Source organism: Rhineura floridana, chromosome 5, assembly GCF_030035675.1.
Source record: "Rhineura floridana isolate rRhiFlo1 chromosome 5, rRhiFlo1.hap2, whole genome shotgun sequence".
Classification (NCBI taxonomy): Eukaryota; Metazoa; Chordata; class Lepidosauria; order Squamata; family Rhineuridae; genus Rhineura; species Rhineura floridana.
The window spans coordinates 89,522,778-89,542,555 of NC_084484.1; the positions used below are offsets into that span (position 1 = coordinate 89,522,778).

At 40.5% G+C, this 19,778-nt stretch overlaps 1 protein-coding gene across 5 annotated transcripts in view; it reads right to left on the bottom strand.

Annotated features, from left to right (window-relative positions):
* Window positions 1–4,148: 4,148 nt before the first annotated feature.
* The window catches only part of RPGR (retinitis pigmentosa GTPase regulator), a 67,469-nt gene continuing 51,839 nt past the window's right edge, over window positions 4,149–19,778 (bottom strand). For all 5 annotated transcript variants that reach the window (XM_061627414.1, XM_061627415.1, XM_061627413.1 and 2 more), the window contains 4 exons: window positions 18,985–19,170; window positions 17,590–17,626; window positions 8,851–8,954; window positions 4,149–4,624 (listed from right to left, as the gene is read on the bottom strand). In XM_061627414.1, the coding sequence (XP_061483398.1) occupies window positions 4,400–4,624; window positions 8,851–8,954; window positions 17,590–17,626; window positions 18,985–19,170 (552 nt within the window). In that variant the 3' untranslated portion in view covers window positions 4,149–4,399. The remainder of the gene's footprint in view (window positions 4,625–8,850; window positions 8,955–17,589; window positions 17,627–18,984; window positions 19,171–19,778) is intronic.

The window sequence follows — 19,778 nt, forward strand, 5'->3', positions numbered from 1 at the left end:
TTTGTAAAAATGCCAGTGGTGTTCATCAGAGGGGAAAAATGAGATCCACAGAGTAACGAGCTGCACAATTCCCACGTGACTCTTGCGAGGCTGTTCTTTCCCTTGTCTGATACCAGCTGTATGGGCCTAGTCACAGGTGGAGACTGAACACTGGAAAGGAAACGGACTAATTCTGCTCAGTGAACTGCAATTCTAGGATGATTGGACAGCTCAAAGGTCTTTCCTCCAAGGATGTACTCTCATGTTCCGTTTGCATCTACTTGCAGGCTTAAATCGAACTGCTAATCCAAGCTTTATGTGTTTGTCAATGAAAATCTGGGGCTGCTTTGCATGTGGGCTGCTCCATTCATTTTGGAACATGCTGTCACATGTTCAGAACGCACTCTGTTTTCTTGATTGAAATCAATGTATCCTAGTAGCAGCCACACCATAAAAAATTGCTAGACTAGGGTGTGTTTGAAAACCAGTCAATTTCTACAGCTCTCAAAATTCATGTCTCCCAAAGGGCCACTTTATACATAGCATATTTTCTCTAAGATAATCTGTGCTGAGGAAAAATGTTATGCATGAATCAACCCCACAGGTTCCAGCTCAGCAAGGTACGTTAAATAGGCATACAGCATACAGTATATACCTTCATCAAAGTATCTTATCCTTACAGGTGATCACTTTTCAGAGGGTTGGGGGCAGTATTGTCCCTCAATGTGATGTCCATTGTTTCCTGTCTAACCAGGGTATCAGATCAACTTCGTTTTGCAGTACATGGAAACAGCCGTAAACACCTTCCAGTAGCAGACTGTGTATGGTTTTTTTTTTTTTTTTTTCAATAATTTTTATTCAGATTTTCATAAAACATACAAGACAAAATCATAAAACATTCAAAGACAAAAAACAAAATCAAAAATAGTTAAACAAAAAGAAAAAAAAGAAAAAAAAAACAAAAATAAAAAATAAAGAGTAAAATATTGACTTCCCATTTGTCAAAGATCAAATCAGTTATAAGTCTATAATATATAACAATCCTGTCTCTTAAGTCATATTATAAAATCACTTTCCTCCAGTAGTTATCTTACTTAATCATCAAATCTCATAAACATTACTTTATTCTTTCCACAAAAAGTCAAAGAGAGGTTTCAATTCTTTAAGAAATATATCTATCAATTTTTTTTTCCAGATAAGCATATCGATTAATCCATCTCATTACTAATTATGATAATCTTGTTGTCATAACCATAGTCAAAATAAACATTTCAATTAATCCATCACATCAGAATCTGTTAGGTTCAGTAATTTCAGTAGCCATTGTTCTATTATCCCTATTAGTTCCATTTTCCATCTTCCATCTTCAGTAGTCTTGTTAAGTCCAGTAATTTCAGTATCCAATCTTCCATTATCAGTATTCCATAATAATCTTGCTGTCAAAGCCATAGTCATATAGTAAGAGTCTGATGGGAATTACCTCTATCCCAAATATTTTCTTGCCATCCATTCTGAATAGGTTGCTGAAATACTGCTGTAAAATCATATCTCTGTTCTTTTTTTCAAAATACACTGGGTCATCTCTTGAAAGTTTTTCCATTGTCACATGGCTGCAGTTAATTCCATAGATTTTCTCTATATTGGGCTCCATCACATCATTCCAGTCCAGAAGATTATCCATGCCATTGATAACTTTATCTCTAGAATCTTCATTAATTTCTTCAGAGATAACATTGAGTTCCAAACAATAGATTTTATTTCTAAAGTCCATAGACTCCAAATCTTGTTCCTGTTCCACGTTTGTTCCAATCTCCGGGATCTCCTCTCTCACAGGGACCCCTGTTCCAGTCTCCAGGGTCTCCTCTCTCACAGGGACCCCTGTTCCAGTCTCCAGGGTCTCCTCTCTCACAAGGACCCCTATGTCTTTAATCTCCTGTGTCTCCAAACAATAAATTTTATTTCTAAAGTCCATAGACTCCAAATCTTTTTCCTGTTCCACGTTTGTTCCAATCTCCGGGGTCTCCTCTCTCACAGGGACCCCTTCCAGGGTCACCTCTCTCACAGGGACCCCTATATCTTTAATCTCCTGCTTCATTTTACTCAATTCAATTTTCAGCTCCTTACAACCCTGTCGCAGGTTTTGTTTCGTTATCTCAATCTCATCCATTATTTTCTGAAACATAGTTATTTCCAGCTTCTCAGCCACTTTCTTAATTGCCATTTTAAAAGAAAAATATAGGAAAACCACTTCTTATTTCAGCAACAATTGGGTTAATACTCCAAACTTGGTGACATCACAGTATAAACAGAGCAGACAGCCTTATCTCTCCATGTTTAAGTAAACAAAATGCAGTTCCCAGGATCGAAACAATTAATGGCGGTCGTCAGAAAACAGATTCGTCAAAATAAAATAGACCAAAAAGAGAGTAGTCTCAGACAATATAATATTCTTCAAAATAAAAATCTGGAATAGAAATCCCTCTTCTGTGTATATCTTTAGAATGCAAATCCAGGACAGCTTTTTGCAACAAAAACAGAGATAAGCTATTAATTAGTGAGTAGCAGAGAGAAGTTATGGCTCCCCAGTGAGATGTCAAAAACCGATCAATCTGGCAAATCTCTTTTAAACAGCAACAATTTAAGTCAAGTAAAAGAAAAATATAGAAAGAAGGGTGCTTGCCTGTTAGTGCGTTCTCTCTTAGAAGATAAGATGAACGTTCGCTTTTCCAGATAGAGCTTGTTGTTAAAAATCCGTCCCACCTTCGTCGGCTGGACCTCGTCCCATAAATTAATGAGATCTGGTCGTCCCAACAAAAATAGGCTTTGAGGTTAATCTCTTCGTTTCTCCCTACCCGGGAGAAGTTTAATCAGTCAAAAAAAGAAAAAATCTGACTGATATATCTGAATAAGCTTCTTTTGAGGCAGGAGCCCGTCTCAAAAGCAGGCACAGGCTAAGTCACCCTTCCCGGAAGTCTAGTAGCAGACTGTGTATGGTATTGCAGACACATTTTGGATAGTGTCTATCAGTATGGTGACTGATATGTGTATCTTCTTATTTGCATAAAAATATCTTTAAAAAGCAAACCAATAGTATAAGAGTAGATGCTCCATCACTAGGGTTGTTTGTGTCCCATCTAAGTTGGTGCCCATCTCTTTCAAAGCTCCAAAGCTTCAAAATATGAAGCCACTACACTTCCTACCCTGATGTCCTTCCTGTTGTGTAGCATTCCTGCTTCCTATAACATGAGAGTGGGTAAGGAAAATAATAATAATAATTATTATAAATAAATAAAGTTTATATCCCCTCTTCCTCCCAGTAGGACCCCAGAAAGGCAAACAAAAACACTACTACAAAACATAATAAAAACAGACAGTATAATATTAAAACATCTTTAAAAACATCTTTTAAAAAAAGCTTCAAAAACATCTTAAAAAGCAATTCCGACACAGACGCAGACTGGGTGGGCAAAATAGGCTGGTCTGATAGAATTTAGAATCAGAGCAGGCCACAGGTTTCCCACCCCTGCTTTAAAGGGACAAGTACATCTCTGTAGGAAGACATAACTATTTTTCACAGCAATGTCCTGCCATTCTAAGAACAATTTAGTATATTTAAATTTATTCTATTTGTTTTCCTAGGATGCCCTCCATCCCTTCATTGCAGTCAGGGATATTTTTCCCACTTCATATATTGCTCAGTTGTAAGCAATTTCAAAATTCCATTGACTTCTAGAGACCAGGGGCAGAGATGGCCATTAGGAATCTGACACCAGAATCAACAGGATTTTTTAACAGCCTCCCCCCCCCCGATATGGTTTGAACAGTTTCAAGCTACCAATTCCAGTTGAACATTAGGGTTGTATAATAGGGGATATTATTTCCACTGCGCTCTCTCTCTCTCTCTCTCTGTGTGTGTGTGTGTGTGTGTGAATATGTTAAATTATGTATCACTTTAGTAATATAATTTACTGCTTATGAGTTTTACCGCAAGTCAAACAAGCCAGAAAACAAGTAGCTTAAATAACTATTCTTCTGGCTATTTTCCTGAACCAAAAATATTTGCATTTATAGCTACAGATTCAAATGATAAATATGTTTAGGAAAAAATAATAAAACGCCTTAATCCACCTACTGAAGTACAAAAATATATATATTTATTAAAACACAGAGTTAAGGCCACAACATTTCAGTATGACTGTGATACTCAGATTTGTTGCAGTAACTAAAAAAATTAATACAAATAAATACTAAGAAGTTGGTTCAGATCAATGTAAATCAGTCCAAACATGCCAATTTTACAAAAACCATCAATATGATCATTACATATATGCCATTATCATTTTCAAGTATAAATTACAATATCTGCTTGCAAGCTGCCAGTTATGACATCACATATATTCCAGCCTTATACAGTTGAGTATTAAAGTATTATGCAGGTAGAGGATGTCTTTTTGCCCTGATTCGTTGGTGGCATCTCCTTTTGATTTTCCTCAGCATGGTTCTGATTTTCATCTTCACTCTTTTCTTCTGGCAACCCTCGTTGATTTCCAGTTTCCTGCTCACTGTGAGGAAGCTTTTCAAGTTTGTTTTCATCACAGCTGTGTACAGTCTTCTGCCTTGGAGACTTTCGTTTAAAAAAAGAAAACTAAAACACACACATACAAAAACAAAACAAAACATCCACATATGATTATTAACAATTCTGAAAACTGAGTAAATCTCAAAATGGTTTTACAGTAATTAAAAAGGAAACAGCCATGATAACTTTTCACTGATCTACAGATAATATGAAATATATATATATATCTAGGGAGATGATTGCAAGTCTGACTCGAATAGTTGTATCTTGATCAATGTTTTCCCAGAATTATGTTCCACTGAGTTCGATAGGGCTTATTTACAAGTAAGTGTGCATAATACTGCAATCTTATATCGGTTAACTGTGCTAGGACTACAGCCAGTAAAAGTACGTTGGAGTAACATTTCTAATGAATTACTGTAACAAAGTATTATGCAACTATGACAACTGATAACAAATGTTTGTTTACAACATCCAAGTAAATTGCAAAAGATTGTGCTCATAAAATAAATGAGAATATGCCAACAGCAACTTATTCTGCTTTCAGGTTGAAGAACTTAATAGGTATGTAGTACTCTTGGTTGTAAATTTATCTGATCTAAACTAGTTTATAGACAAGTTCCCATCTGGAGAACACATACCAGGAAGCAACGTGGCTTGGAGCAATCTGTAAAAGTTTCATACAGGTTTGTGAAGGGCATGTATCTTGGAAATTCATAGATCATGCAACCAGATCACATAATACTTTTAACTTCTTCAAAAGGTATGCAAATATGGTACAGACTTTCCCAGTACTACTTTAGGCTACAAGGAATGCATGTTTCAAAGTCTCTTCATGAAAATGAAAACTTCCCTGTACATAGAAAATTAGCACCTCAAAGAGGGGACTATGCTCAAATCTTTGTTCCTGACCTGTGATATTTTGACATGCTACAAAAACTTTTTTAAAAACAAAGATGTACATTCAAACACGTAATCCCCCATGTGCAATCTGAAGTTACATAGTCTGAAATGATTTGTTCCACAGGCTATTCTGCATGTTTGAACTAGCTCTTTGTTAAGAAAATGTAGAAAAAGGCTAGTAACATTGTATTTTCAATAGGTTAAAAGTGCAAGTTAGCTCATAAAAAAGAACAATTAGCACCTCTCTACAAGTACTATTTCCTTAGGTTAGAGTAGTATGGTTTAATGTTTAGTGCCAACATAGTGCTAGGCACCCAGAACAGGAGAAGCGAAAGTGTTCCTTCCCAGAAGGATTGCAAACTAGTATCCCTATTCCCTATTCTAAATACATACACTTGGAAACAACACTGAGTTATGCATAATTAACCCAATTGGAAGCTTGGTTTCTATGAGGACTATTGGTAATTTTCGTGCATCAGAAACACGTAAATACATAAACTCATTCTGTCTTGTTTAAAAACAAGAACAAAAGGAGTTTAATGCATATAAATGATGTTATATTCTATTTGTCATTGTAGTCAAAACAATGCTGCCTCTCCCTCATTTAACAAAATAGTAGTTTACAGGAAAACTATCTCCTTTTATATTTTGCAGGTTTTGGAATGTCCAAGTATATTCAAGAGTGCAAAAGTTCAAGCCATAAGATTTGAGAAAGATTAATTTGGCCCAAAGACACCCCTTGGAAAGTAGCTGATTTATTTCCATTAAAGCCCTATTTTCATATCTGCATCCCATCTCCATCTCTCCAGGGCCATAATACTTCCCTCCCCATCCACACTACTTCTTGACCATACCTGCATCCTGCAGATTGCAAGCCCTTCTGTATTATGTACAATGACTAGTAAAAGTACACATTAAGGCAACAACCCTAAACTCATTTATCTGAGAAAAAGCCCCAATGAACAGAACTTACTTCTGAGCAGACATACAGTATATAGGATTGCACTGGAAATCATCTTTATGATTCATTCAGAGGTATATGCCTGAAAATATTGTTGAAAGAACAGATAACTATGGGCCAGTAGATGTTGCACATCTTTCTGTGCCATCAATCCAACCCTTTCCTGATTAGCTTCTATACTGCTCCTGTCTCTGATAAAACAGATCCCTTCAGACGGGAAAGCAAAAGCCCATTGACACATAAATATAGCAGCAGCATGGTAAACAAAGCAGGAAACAAGGCATTAAAATATGTGAGATATTACAAAATGAAGCTCTTTTTGAAAACCTGACTACTCTTGTTGTACCAACACCTGGTTTTCACGCAAGTGGAAAATTTATGATATATCTATCAAAAAATTAAAAGTGGCCCCAAAATAACCATGAGAGCAGGCTGATCCAGGGAGACTCTTAAGCATAATATCAACAAAGCTGATAAGCATCCAGCTAAGTGGGGATCATTAAGGGTGAAATCCAAGTCCTATTTGCACCTGGCTGGGGGGAGGTGGATGTGATAGAGCCCCAGCTCCCAGTGCTGCCAGCAGAAGCCCCCTGTCCCGGCTGAGCCATGGCACCACCAGGACCCCACCACTACTGCTGGGGATGGCCAGCCTGGCAGATGGAGAACTGGTGGAAGCTGCTGATAGCCCTGAAAATGGGGTGTTCCAGGGGTGTGGTAGGAGGAGCTGCCAGGGGGAACTGACATGACATCCAAGTCCCCCTCGGAGCACTCCTGCAGGTCCCAGTCGCCACAAGAATTCCTCTGTAAATCTGTAAATGATACTAAGGCGTGACCGGCCAAGAATTAAAAGTAAAATTCCAGCCCCCAAAGCAGCCTTTTGAAAATAGGCTTCTACTATAGACATCTTCTAGCTGAGAAAAATGCTGTCCCATTGTGGTCCCAAATCTAGCATATGGGACCATGGATACTAATTTGGAGTATATGGATACTAATTTTAAGCCTGGTTGGCAGAAATAGAATAGCGAATATTTTAAGCTTATTTTATTAATTTCCTGTATCTGATTATGCCTTTCGCTTTGTGTTTTATCAGTAAAAATACTGCTTGTGGGTAGATTCTCTACATAGGTGTAACTCTGCAAGCTTGATAACATTTCCTCAAGACAATGACACCCCTCCAACATCTGAGACGAGTGGGTAATTGGGGAGGTTAGCAGCGGCGTCACTAGTGGGAGTGCGGGTGTGTGCAGACCTCTGGCGCGCGCCCTCCCAGGTGTGTGGATGTGGGTGGCTGGTCTTGTGTGCGCGTGCATGTGCACGCGCACACACACTCACCATGCGCTCCAGGCTGGTGGTGGGAGGCCTGTCCCAGCTTCACCGCCAGCAAGCGGGCGCCTGCTTTTGGTCTCGCCCGCCCGCCGCCGAGGAGGAGTTGGCGCGGGGCAACGGCGCGGGGCGGCTCTGGGTGTCACCCCCCTCAGGGTGTCACCCGGGTGCAGTCCGCACCCCGGTAGAGACACCCCTGGAGGTTAGAAAGACTCAATTTCCCCAAGGTGGGAAGATCATATACCTCCATTCTCCAAAGCAATCTCTCCAAGGGCATCCCCTATCTTAAAAGAGAAGTAATTTATACAACTCTAGTAATGCCAGGCTCCATCGATGGTAAAATTTTTAGTTAGAACTCAGAAGACCCCATGAAAAGGATGGTCAAACTCCCTGGGATAAGCAGATTTCATGACAGATATGGCCTATATTCAGTTATGCAACTAGTCACTCACACATACAGAGGATCCATTACTGAGGCTCTTGCCTGGTATTGGAGAACCAACTCTCAATGAACGGTCCTGCTAAATTCCTTGCGATTATCCAATTAAAGTGACTGTTCTGTAAGTGGGAATATATTAAGAAGCAAGCAACTCTAATTCCAGATTTAAAAAAATATACTGAACGTAGGCCCTATCTGAGCTATAATAGCTGCCAGCTATTACATACTTAACATTGCTGATATAGTCCTTATAGAGTGCATCTACTCCGGCTGTTCAATGCTTCCAACATACATATGACCTCTATGGTCTAAACCGCATCTGCCCTCAGTTTATGCTGTTGCCCCATCTGTCTTCGCACTGTAGATAAGGCAGGACAATCATAGGATTAAACTGCATGGTGGGAAGCATCATGTCTGGATTTCTCATTCCTCATCATTTCTGCTTTCACAGAGATGGATTTTCATGCTCACGCTTCAGCATTAACCCACAAAAAAAGGGAAATGGGAAGTATCAAATAAAGGTAAGCTCAGAAATAAAAGATGGAAATGGAATAGGAAGGAGAGTTCTTTACATGGCTCCAAGAATGTGTCAGGTGTACTAATAATTGTTTTCCTACTTTTGGGGGTCAAATTATACAGGATGACGTGCTAATATATAAATTTTACCCTTTTTGCCTTTTCCAGTAGTCTTCCAGATGTTTTGTCATCATGACTCTCTGCAGTTGCTCCTGAAGAATTGTTTGGGACACAAGCCTCAGCAGTTTCACTCTCTAAAAATAACACAATACATTAGCTACCATTAGTTACCATTAGTTACCATTTAAAAGTCCCCCTTTCAGCTATTTCATCTATCACAATCTTAAAGTCATGAGCCCTTCATCTTAAATGTGGAGGCTAATGGGATATTCAGTTATGTTAAAACTGTACAGCCAAACCTCAAGAATTTAGTTTTATTTAGCATATTTATTTTTAGCTGTTTTTTATTAGACTCCAAATGCTTATGAGAGAAGAATGGATTTAATGTTGGTAGGCATGTAAAATGTTTTGTCTTTAAATATTACAGGCAACAGAAGGCAGGGTATGTTCCATCAAAGCAAGAAAACAGCAGACATGACCCACTCAATAAGGTTCCATAAGATTTCTGAGCTGTCTTGGAGCAGAGGTCTATTCTGTGCTACTAAAAGCATGCCACATGACTCTTGCACTCTTCTGATGCTCAACTGACTCAGTTGACTCAGGGGCAGAAAACATACTTTGTCATCTTCTTAACTGCTGTATTCCCAGTTGATGAGTTTGTTGTAATGGCTGCCATATTGTCTGTTTTGGTTTTATTGGTTGAAGTATATTCTTTTGTTTTAGTGTACTATAAAACCGCCCTGTGGTCTTTGACAAGGGGCAGGCTATAAATAGAACTATAGGTCCCAGTTTCAATCCCTGGCATCTCCAAAAATAGCTGAAAAAGACCCCTCTCTGAAACCCCAGATAGTCACTGCTAGTCAATGCAGACAACACTGAGTGGCATGGACCAATGATTCAGTATATTGCAGCTCATCCCAGTTTCATAACATTTCATAACGTAGATCTCATAACCAAAGCCTCAACTGGCATGAGAGGAGATGGAAAATTGGGAGGGGGGAGGTGTAGACATGATAGTCAGTTGCAGTTTATTGGTGGGATTGTCGTCTGAATAATCCATATCTGCACACATGGCACAGATCAGATGAGTTGAAACAGCGTATCACAAATAAAAGACACAAGGGTCTGCCCTACGATTGTGCTGGTTTATCATAGGGTTTATGTATAACTCCTTGCCTTCTGTTGGTCGTGCAGCACTTTCTGTGCAGCCTACCCTCTGGTCCTGTGTAAGGGAGTACTGTGATGTTCCTGTAGGTTAAGCATCTGTAAATATGGTAAGTGCGGGTCTATTAGGTGATGTATGGTAATTGACTGAGGGAGAAAGGGGGAGTACATGAGTGAGAAGCTGAAGTATGCTGGATGATGATTGGCTGAGTGGCTGGCTGGCTGAAGGTATAAATGGAGGTTTGTGAGTGATGAGTGGGCGGGGAGAGAAGTTGTTGAGTTGGTTGGAGTGAGGTCGTTTGGTGAGGGTTGGTTGGCAGAGTTCTGAGGGAAGTTTGGATTGTATTTGGCTGATATTTAAAGAGTATATATATGAACAGAAACATAAAGAGTGACCATATATGAAACCATACACTTGTGAAACATTCTTAAAGTAATCTTGTTATTTCCTGTTGTAAGTAAATAAATACTTATTTGGTTTACCAAAGGCCTGATCCTTGGCTAGGGGAATATACATAGGGTTGCCATATTGCCCGGTTAGCCGGGTTTTGCCCGGATTCTATGCATGCCACCCGGCCCCCGGCTAGCCCCTTAGGTGGCCCAGATTCTCAGCTTTAATTTAAAAAAAAAATTAAGTTTCTAGGTGGTCCGGTTCTCGAGATATGCATAAAAACGTCAGCAGCCCCCCCGACTGTTAAATCTTTCTTTAAACAGTACTGTATGCACTTCCTAGCTTTAACCCCGCCCGTTCAGGATTGCAGCCAATCAGGGATTGTGTTTCAGTTTCATTGATTTGAGGCAGTGTCTAGAAAACAAAATGGTGGTTTCACCCCGTTTATCTGAAAATCTCATAAATTGGGTAAGTATATACATTTCAGTTTTTTTCCCTCTTGTGTGCAGGAGTCAGATCTTGGGCAGTGTTTTGAAAACCTTCCCAATGCTTGCTTTTTGTAAGAGCAATGCTAATCCCATATGCCCAGAGTAAATCCCATTGAATTCAATAGGACTTACTTTTGAGTAGACATGGTTATGAATGTGCTCAAAATCAATGGGACTTTGCAGTGAATGTAAAAAAGAATTGTGTTTGTGTTCTAACTCTTTCTGCCCCCTTCTCCAGTCCTATTTTAAAGCAAGTAGGCAGGGCTTACTTAGGTATTACAGTTTTTATTCTGTAGGAAAGTAATACTGATTTTTTTAAAACTAATACTGATTTTTCTGCAATGACCAACTGGTTTGACAATAAACTATTATATGGGCTGTATGTATTTATACATCTGCAGTGTGTGCGTGTGTGTGTATGGAGTCTTTCCAACACCCCTGTGAGGTAGGGTTGGAAACCAAGGCAGCTCACAACAAGAAATAAAGCCATTTAAAATCCAATAACCATAAAAACAAGTATAAACAGTTGCAAAACAGCATAAAGTGGCATGATTCGGAATTTTGGGTTGTGTGAATGAAGTTGCTTATCACTTGAGGTTGCATTTCTGTCCCTGTTTGAGTAAGCCCCACTGAATACACTGGGACTTGCTTCTGAATAAATAAACCTAGGATTGCACTATAAATATCTTTAAAGTTTGTGTAAATAATAAATATATTTGATAGTCATGCTTATATAAATACTTCTTCATTTATCATATTTTTGGTTTTTGGTTAGGAATCCTGACTGGTTGTGAGATGCTTAGTTTTTTGCCTTACGCATAGGAATCTTGTTGTGGTTGGTATGGTATTACATTTAGGAAAGTGTTACTGCCTTCTGTGTTTTTTTTCCTATTTGCATTTCACTTATCTTTAACCTCACTCCGTTACAGCCATAGAAGCAACAGCAGCATATGCAAGATAATTAACTCCCATTAGTGATAAGAACAAGAATTTATAATTATTATTTCAATTAAAACGAGAGGCTTATCAATACTTTGAAGAGGACCAGATATTTATTTTCTTTCTGAGCCCAGGACTGGGTCTTTCATGATGCCCAGGGGGAGGGGGGGAGCAGGAGAGTAGTTGATAAGACAGACATCCTGGCATTGGTAATCTAATTAGCAAGGTATGTGTGGGGTTGTTGCACACTTCCAGGCGCAGTTTCATTTTGAGTATGGAGGTGGAACCTGTGTAGATGTGGTTGATCAAAGGGAGAAGAAATTTTGAGTTAAGCAAAGCTCTGCTTTTATAAAACCTAAGAAACATACAGATACTTTGAATGTCTGAGTGCCTGCACCAGTGGAATACTGGAGGAATTTGTAAAACTTGCTGCAACAGTATTTAGAACTGAGCATGTGGTGTGAAAGACTCCTTTTCCTAACATTTTGGCTTCTTGTTTTTCTCCACCCACCGCATCTTTGAAATATATCGTATATGGTTAACCGTACTGCTGCCCTGACTTACTTTATGTTTGTTGCTATTTTGTGTTTTTATTATGTTTTTATATTGATTGTGTATTTTTATTGTTTTTATTATATTTGCAAGCTGTGCTGAGCTCTGTTTTTAACAGCAAAAGGGCAGGATATAAATTCTCTTAATCAATAAATAAATACTCCATAGTGTTGGAAACTAGAGTCTAGGCATTTAAGGCTGAAAATGTTGCTTTTAAAAAAAAGATTTCTCACATCTTTCCCCAGCTTTTGGTGGTAATTCCTAGGCACGAAAACAAAACAACTGGACAATCCAAATATTAATATGCAAATATTTGCATAATATGCAAATAATATGCAGATATTTGCATAATATGCAAATACTTTACATAATATGCAAATTAACCTGCCCGGATTTGTGGAACTGGAATATGGCAACCCAAAATATACAGACCAGAAGGGAGGGCAAGGTAATTACCAAGGCTGAACAGAAACTGTATCTAATGGTGGCAGCGGTGAAGAGAGATATTGTAACCTGTCAAGTATCCAGAGCAACCCAGAGTTGTATGCTTTATATATAAAGATACAAGGGGGTTGGGAACAGCATAGGCACACAGTCACAAAGTAACAAGCTTTGCCCAGTCTCAAATTTGCCATTCTTAGGCAAGGTGGTTGAGCGGGTGGTGGCAAAGCAGTTGCAAGCGCACTTGGAGGAAGCGGATTATCTGGATCCATTTCAATCGGGCTTCAGGCCTGGACATGGGACTGAAACAGCCTTGGTCGCCTTGGTAGATGATATAGATGGTAGGTAGATGGTAGTGGCCCCCGAACTGTGGAACAGCCTCCCCAAAGAAGTACGCCTGGCGCCGACGCTTCTATCTTTTTGGCGCCAGGTTAAGACCTGGCTACGCTCCCAGGCATTTTAAGCGTTTAATGTTATAATTTTAAATCTTTTTTTTGTTTGCTGTTTATGTTTACTGTTGGTAGGTTGATTTTATTGTGATATTCTGTATTTTAATCTTTTGTACACCGCCCAGAGAGCCACTCGCTATGGGCAGTTTAAAAATGAAACAAATAAAATAAATAAATAAATAATATGAGGAGGGTGTGGGATAGGGGCGAATGCACCTTCCTTGTCCTCCTTGATCTCTCAGCGGCTTTCGATACCGTTGACCACGTTATCCTCCTGGACCGCCTGAAGAGGTTAGGCATGGGGGGCACTGTATTGCAGTGGTTCCACTCCTTCCTCTCTGGTAGGTACCAAAGAGTGGCATTGGAGGATGAGGTCTCGGATCCTTGGCCTCTCACTTGTGGGGTGCCACAGGTTTCCATCCTCTCCCCGATGCTGTTCAACATCTATATAAAGCCACTGGGGGCAATCATCAGGAGATTTGGGCTGCAATGTCATCAGTATGCGGATGACACGCAGCTCTATCTCTCATTTAAATCTTCACCGAGGTTGGCTGTAGAAACCCTGTCCAAGTGCCTGGAGTCGGTGAGTGGCTGGATGGGAAGGAATAAGCTGAAGCTGAACCCTGACAAAATTGAGGTACTGTTTGTGGGAGAAGAGAAGGCTGGGGGATGTGGACCTGGTGCTCAGTGGGGTACGATTGCCCCTGAAAGACCAGGTCCGCAGCCTGGGGGTCATTCTTGACTCCCAGCTGTCCATGGAGGCTCAAGTCTCGGCTGTGAACCGGGTGGCGCTGTATCAACTCCATCTGATACGGAGGCTGCACCCCTACCTTCCCAACCATCTGCTCCCACCGGTGGTACATGCCCTAGTCACCTCTCGCCTAGACTACTGTAATGCGCTCTACGTGGGGTTACCCTTGAAAACGGTCTGGAAGCTGCAACTGGTACAGAATGCGGCGGCTCGTCTGATTAAAGGCAGCCGCCGGCAAGATCACATCACTCCAGTGCTGAAGGAGTTGCACTGGCTACCGGTTGTTTACCGGGCCCAATTCAAGGTGTTGGTTTTGACCTTTAAAACCCTACACGGTTTTAGCCCAGTCTATCTGAAGGAGCGCCTCCAGCATCGTCAGGGATGCCGCTCAACAAGATCAGCCTCAGAAGACCTTCTCTCGATCCCACCGGTTAAAACAGCTAGACTGGTGAGGACTAGAGAGAGGGCTTTTTCAATAGTGGCCCCCACCCTGTGGAACTGTCTCCCAAATGATCTCCGCCATGCCCCTTCTATGATGAGCTTCCGCCAGGCCTTGAAGACCTGGCTCTTCAGGCAAGCTTTTGGGGTGGGTTAGGTTTTTACTGTTATGGTTTTAAATTTTAACGTTTTAATGTATTGTTTTTTATCTTGTACGTCGCCCAGAGTGGCTGGACAACCAGCCACATGGGCGACTAATACATTTAATAAATAAATAAATAAATAAAAAATAGAGAGACTGAGGCAAGGTCTCTGGGAGTACTGGTTACAGGAAGTGACTGGTGGTGCAGCCTAGCAGTGGGATCTAGTGAGATCTGTGCTAGAGCGGAGTAAGAAACCATATAAAGGACGGTCCTGACTGGTGGTGTCCCTGGTGGCACCTAGTGAAAGGCAGTAGCCACAAGCGGGTGGGAACCTGACAGGGAGAACCAGGGAAGGACGTCACAAGTACATACCACAAACATATAAGAAACCTAAGTGGCAAAGCATTATATCCTTTCATATACATCACTGGCAGAGCTTGACTTATGTGTGACAAGATAAGCAAGCTGCAACTGGGAAACTGTGGACATGGCCTCTTGACACTGGGATCACCAGAGCCTGGGGAGGTTTTGTCCACAAGACAATTTTGGCGCTGACTTCAGTAGGTTACTTTTTCCCCATAGAAGTCAATAGAGTTCATTATACCAAGAGGCAACTCACTAGTTTTTTCCTCTCTGTGTTTCAGTGGCTCAAACCAATGACCAGTACTGTATCTGAATGCAGCATGTGGATGGCACTAGAGAGCCTGTGGCACAGATCAGCTAATTGTTTAGAATAGCAAGCAGTTGATGCTGGCCTTGTTTACTGGAAAACCAAAACAGTCCCCTCTGCTCTATTATGCCTTTACTGTGTAGTATGGGAAACACTTTTCAACGACTGATGGTTCTGCAGACTGGCACTAAAGAATCTCTGAAGTACAAGCCCCATTGTTATACAGCACAGATGCTGTAGTTTCAATCTGCATGATGATTGTAAACCCCAGCAATTCATGCAGGACCAGGACCTTAGTGTATTATTTAGCATTTGGTGTTTATTTGGTGTTTGATCAGGCACAGATATAAGGCAAATGCACTAGAAAGCTAGCAGGATTCAAAAACTAATTATTCAAGGGTTCATATCAAAAGACACAGAAAGTTCTCCTTCTCCTCCCCACCCCCAGGGATTATGGGCTTATTTCAAGTAGATGTTGTTATTGTGTTGAGCTTTTGTTTTTACTTACAAAAAGCAAACAGTACCTTTCATTCATACATATCAATGGGTAAAACATTTGCAAGGCAAACTAATACATTGCTTTTTTCTGTTTGAAAAATTACAATAATGCAGAATGAAACAAGATCTAAGACAACTCAGCTATATTACTGTAGGTTTCTTGCAAGTGGCTTACAACTCTATGCTGTTAATAGCATAGGCATTAACAGTATTTTGTCTCTTTTTTAAATTGGCAGGGTTCAGTTCTTTTTCTAGCTGACACAAAGCAAACCACAATGATAGCGTGGCAAGGACAAAGGGGCATGTGACTCCTCTATAGTAAATTTTAAAGTTAAGGGTATATCAGAGACCCTTTAGGAAAAAAACAAATCTGGCAATCCAGCAAGGGCTATCCTCCTTAAAATGCCTCCAAAATATCAGTTTATCATTTGGACAGGCCCATGAAAAAAGCAGAGCTTGGAAAAGTTACTTTTTTGAACTACAACTCCCATCAGCCCATTCCAGTGGCCATGCTGGCTGGGGCTGATGGGAGTTGTAGTTCAAAAAAGTAACTTTTCCAAGCTCTGGAAAAAAGTAAGACCTCAAGCAAATGGCTCATGAAAACTAAGGGGCTTCTGACTCACAGAACTCCCAGTCAACACACAGAGAACTGGATCAATTCATACAAGGCATGGATACACACTTGTAAAATAGAATGGAAGTAGTCAGCACCACTCCCTTTAAGTAACTGTCTATGCAATGAATTCTAGAAAGTATAAAACATTACACCAGATGAATTAAAGTGAATGTTCTCATGTTAATATCAAAATTTCCCACCTTCTTGTATTCTTTAGACCAGGGAGGGTACCTTTTTCAGTCCGAGGGCTGCATTTCCTTTTGGGCAACTTCTGAGGGCCACATGCCAGTGGTGGGAGGGACCAGTGGCAAAAGTGGGTGGAGCAATAAATGTAAATTTTACCTTTCTAGAGTAGGCTAGTTTCTGCACACACTCACCACCCCCTATCCTCCATCCAGACAAGCAAAAGGCATTATCAGGGTCCAAGAAAACATTCCAGCCAGGCAAAAACACTTGAAGTACAAAGGAGGACCAGACAGAGAGGTCTAGAAGGCTACACATGACCCCAGGCCTGAGGTTCCCCACCCCTGCTTTAAGCCATAATGGTTTAAGCATTTTAAACCTGATGACTGGCAATCTGCCAACCTGTATGATATCTACAATAGAATCAGGAAGACAGACAGTATCTTCAGTGGCCAAGTTTATTTATCTTCCCCCCAAATGTAATGGAAATACATGGTGGCAATTAGTACACAATGCTGGTGGTGTTAGTATGTGCTAACTTTAACTAAAACTGGGTTGCATTTAATGCATAATCTTATGGATTAAATTATTTACAAAGAACCTAATATAGCTAAGCAAAAGAAGACTGTTTTTTAAAAACATACCTAGATTCTGTTTTAAGAAACAATACCTTTTTATCAGAAGTGGCACACAGTGCAGCCCCTATGCATGTTTATTCAGCAGTCAATCCCACAATGTACACCAACTGATGGGGTCTAAGTGAGGCCTCAGCCAATGATATCTGAAAGCTGTTATCCTCCACCTCTTTCAATTTGCCATTTTATCATAAAAGCTGTGATTTGAGACTTCTGCTGCTAAACTGGAGCCACTGGAGCCCTGATATAGGAGTTTGACATAAACAATTACTGATGCAGAATAGCTTTATCTCCTTTTAGAAACAACAGCAAATAGCTCTTCTTTGAAGAGAAGTCAACACTATGCAACGTTTCTAGAAACAAAGGTGTAAAAGTTAAATGGTGAAAGTTCATTGGCACATTTGTTCCTACCTTGCTTAGCTGGGTTGTCTTCTGCACACACCTCTTTCTAAAGACAAAAATGCAAGAAATTAGATCCTTGTTAATTTTTTTGGTTAAAACATAAATACTTAAGTGTGACTTCTTTATTAAGAAAACAAACTCAAAAGGAATAACACCCGCCCTGGGGTCAAGACTGACAAAAGGCAGGGTAAAAATTTCCTAAGTAAATAAGCAGTTTAAAAAATATTAAATACTCCCTCTTAATTTCCAATAACTGTAGCACCATTTAATTTCAAGAAAGAAAAATTGTTCACTGTGATAGCAAAACAATAAAAGAAAAGGTAGAAAATATATTGCATATTATGATGTATTCAACTAAATAAAAACTAAAAATGGAGAACCTCCAGCCTGTGGGCCAGCTGAGGCCCTGCGTGGGTCTCAATGTGGCCTGTCAGGCTGTTTTTCCCAAACTACACCCACCTGCCCCACTTCATGTCATATATGACATCAGGTATGGGGCTGCTAGAGATGAACAATTGGAAGCCTTAAAGTCTTCAAGCTTGCTGTTAGTGCCAATCAACTGATCAGTGGTGACAGCAACCCCAATGGGATAGGGCTGTGCTATAGAGTGATCCAGTGATACCAGGACTTGCTACCAGCACAAATATTCCTTTGTATTGCCGGCTTGAATTCAAGCTGCCAATGCAAAGGATGGTCCCCTGCAGGCACAGATCGAGCTGTGTCTGCGAATGAAAAAAAAATACTTGGGGTCACCTGAAACATGGGAGACACAGACCCCCAATCAAAATGGAGTGGGGAAGTTCAATGACAGGCCGGCCCACCAGACCTTGCACCCCACGCCTGCTCTATAGTCTTGCCTCTCATTTCTCCTGTCTTATCCCCAACACATCCCTATATATGGTCTTCATTCCTCCAGCAACTTTACCCTTCACAGTCCAAAGGTTTCCTGCTCCCTCAAAGACTCTGCCCTTTCTCCTTTGCTGGCCTATAAGCTTGGGCCTTCCTACCATGAACACCAGTGTGATGCCAGCTCTCTTTCTTCCTTCAAATTCCCCTGATTCCCATACCCAACTTAAGCCTATTTAGCCTGGAACCACACCTAAGCCCATTTAACTCAGACAATCACATATTATGCCCCTGTCTCCCCTTCTTCTTTGATCCCCATGTTGAATTTTAGATTGTATGGACCTCGGTTGCTAAATACATAAATAAATGAGCAGAATCTACATTAGAGCTCTCAAATTTGTTTCATTGTTGTTTTATTCAGAATGTTACCCTGACTGTCCACTAGAACAAATCCATGGCTCAATTTGGGCATGGCTAATAGGTCAGGGGATAATGAGATCTTGGAAATACCACGGCATTCTCAAGAGGCACAACCCTGAAAATGAGCTTATGTTTTACCTTTATGTTTTCTGTAGTCATCTGATACTTTTCCTCACTGTCACATGATTTACTGCTCTGTCCCTCAATTCCAGGTGCTTGATCATCATTATGTTCTGCTGCATCTTGTTTTTCTCCTTCTTCCTTGTCCGTATTTTCTTCTTCTTCATCATCGCCAGTCTCTTCCTCATTGGATGATTTGTGATCCTGCAACATAATTGAATAATTTTAAAGGCAAATGTTCAGCAAAAATAATAAAAACTTTCTAGCTCATCAAATTTCAGACACTGCAACCTGCTTCACAAATTTTAAAAATAAATAAATAAATTCAAGTTTTTTTTAAAGGAACAGAAGAGCTTCATTTACACAGAAATCTAGGAACTCACGCAGCACAGATACACACTGTAAAACCATCTTCTGGTACTTACTAATATTATAGTGGGCAACAGTGTAATCCAAATCCCCCATCAGTCCAATTGAGGGGGGGCTTGGATAAGATGGTGTCCCTCTAGCCAGGACCCACCAGCTTCGCCAGTGAGGGCCTGCCCAAACGTTGGTCAGAAGCTACCACCAGTGGCACCCAGCAGAAACCTCTGAAATGGGACCCTGATGGTGGGGAGAGGGCCCAGCTGGCCCAGCACAGAATCGTCTGGATCCTGAGCCAGCCTTGTTGTTGTTCCCATGATGACAACATGTCTTCACTGCACCAGCTTGAGAGCTAGCATTCTGAACAAGCATTTCTTCCTGTCCATCTACCTTTTGCCCTGGCTGGTGTGAGCTGTGGTGGTTCAGATGCACCTGTGCCTGCACCGCTC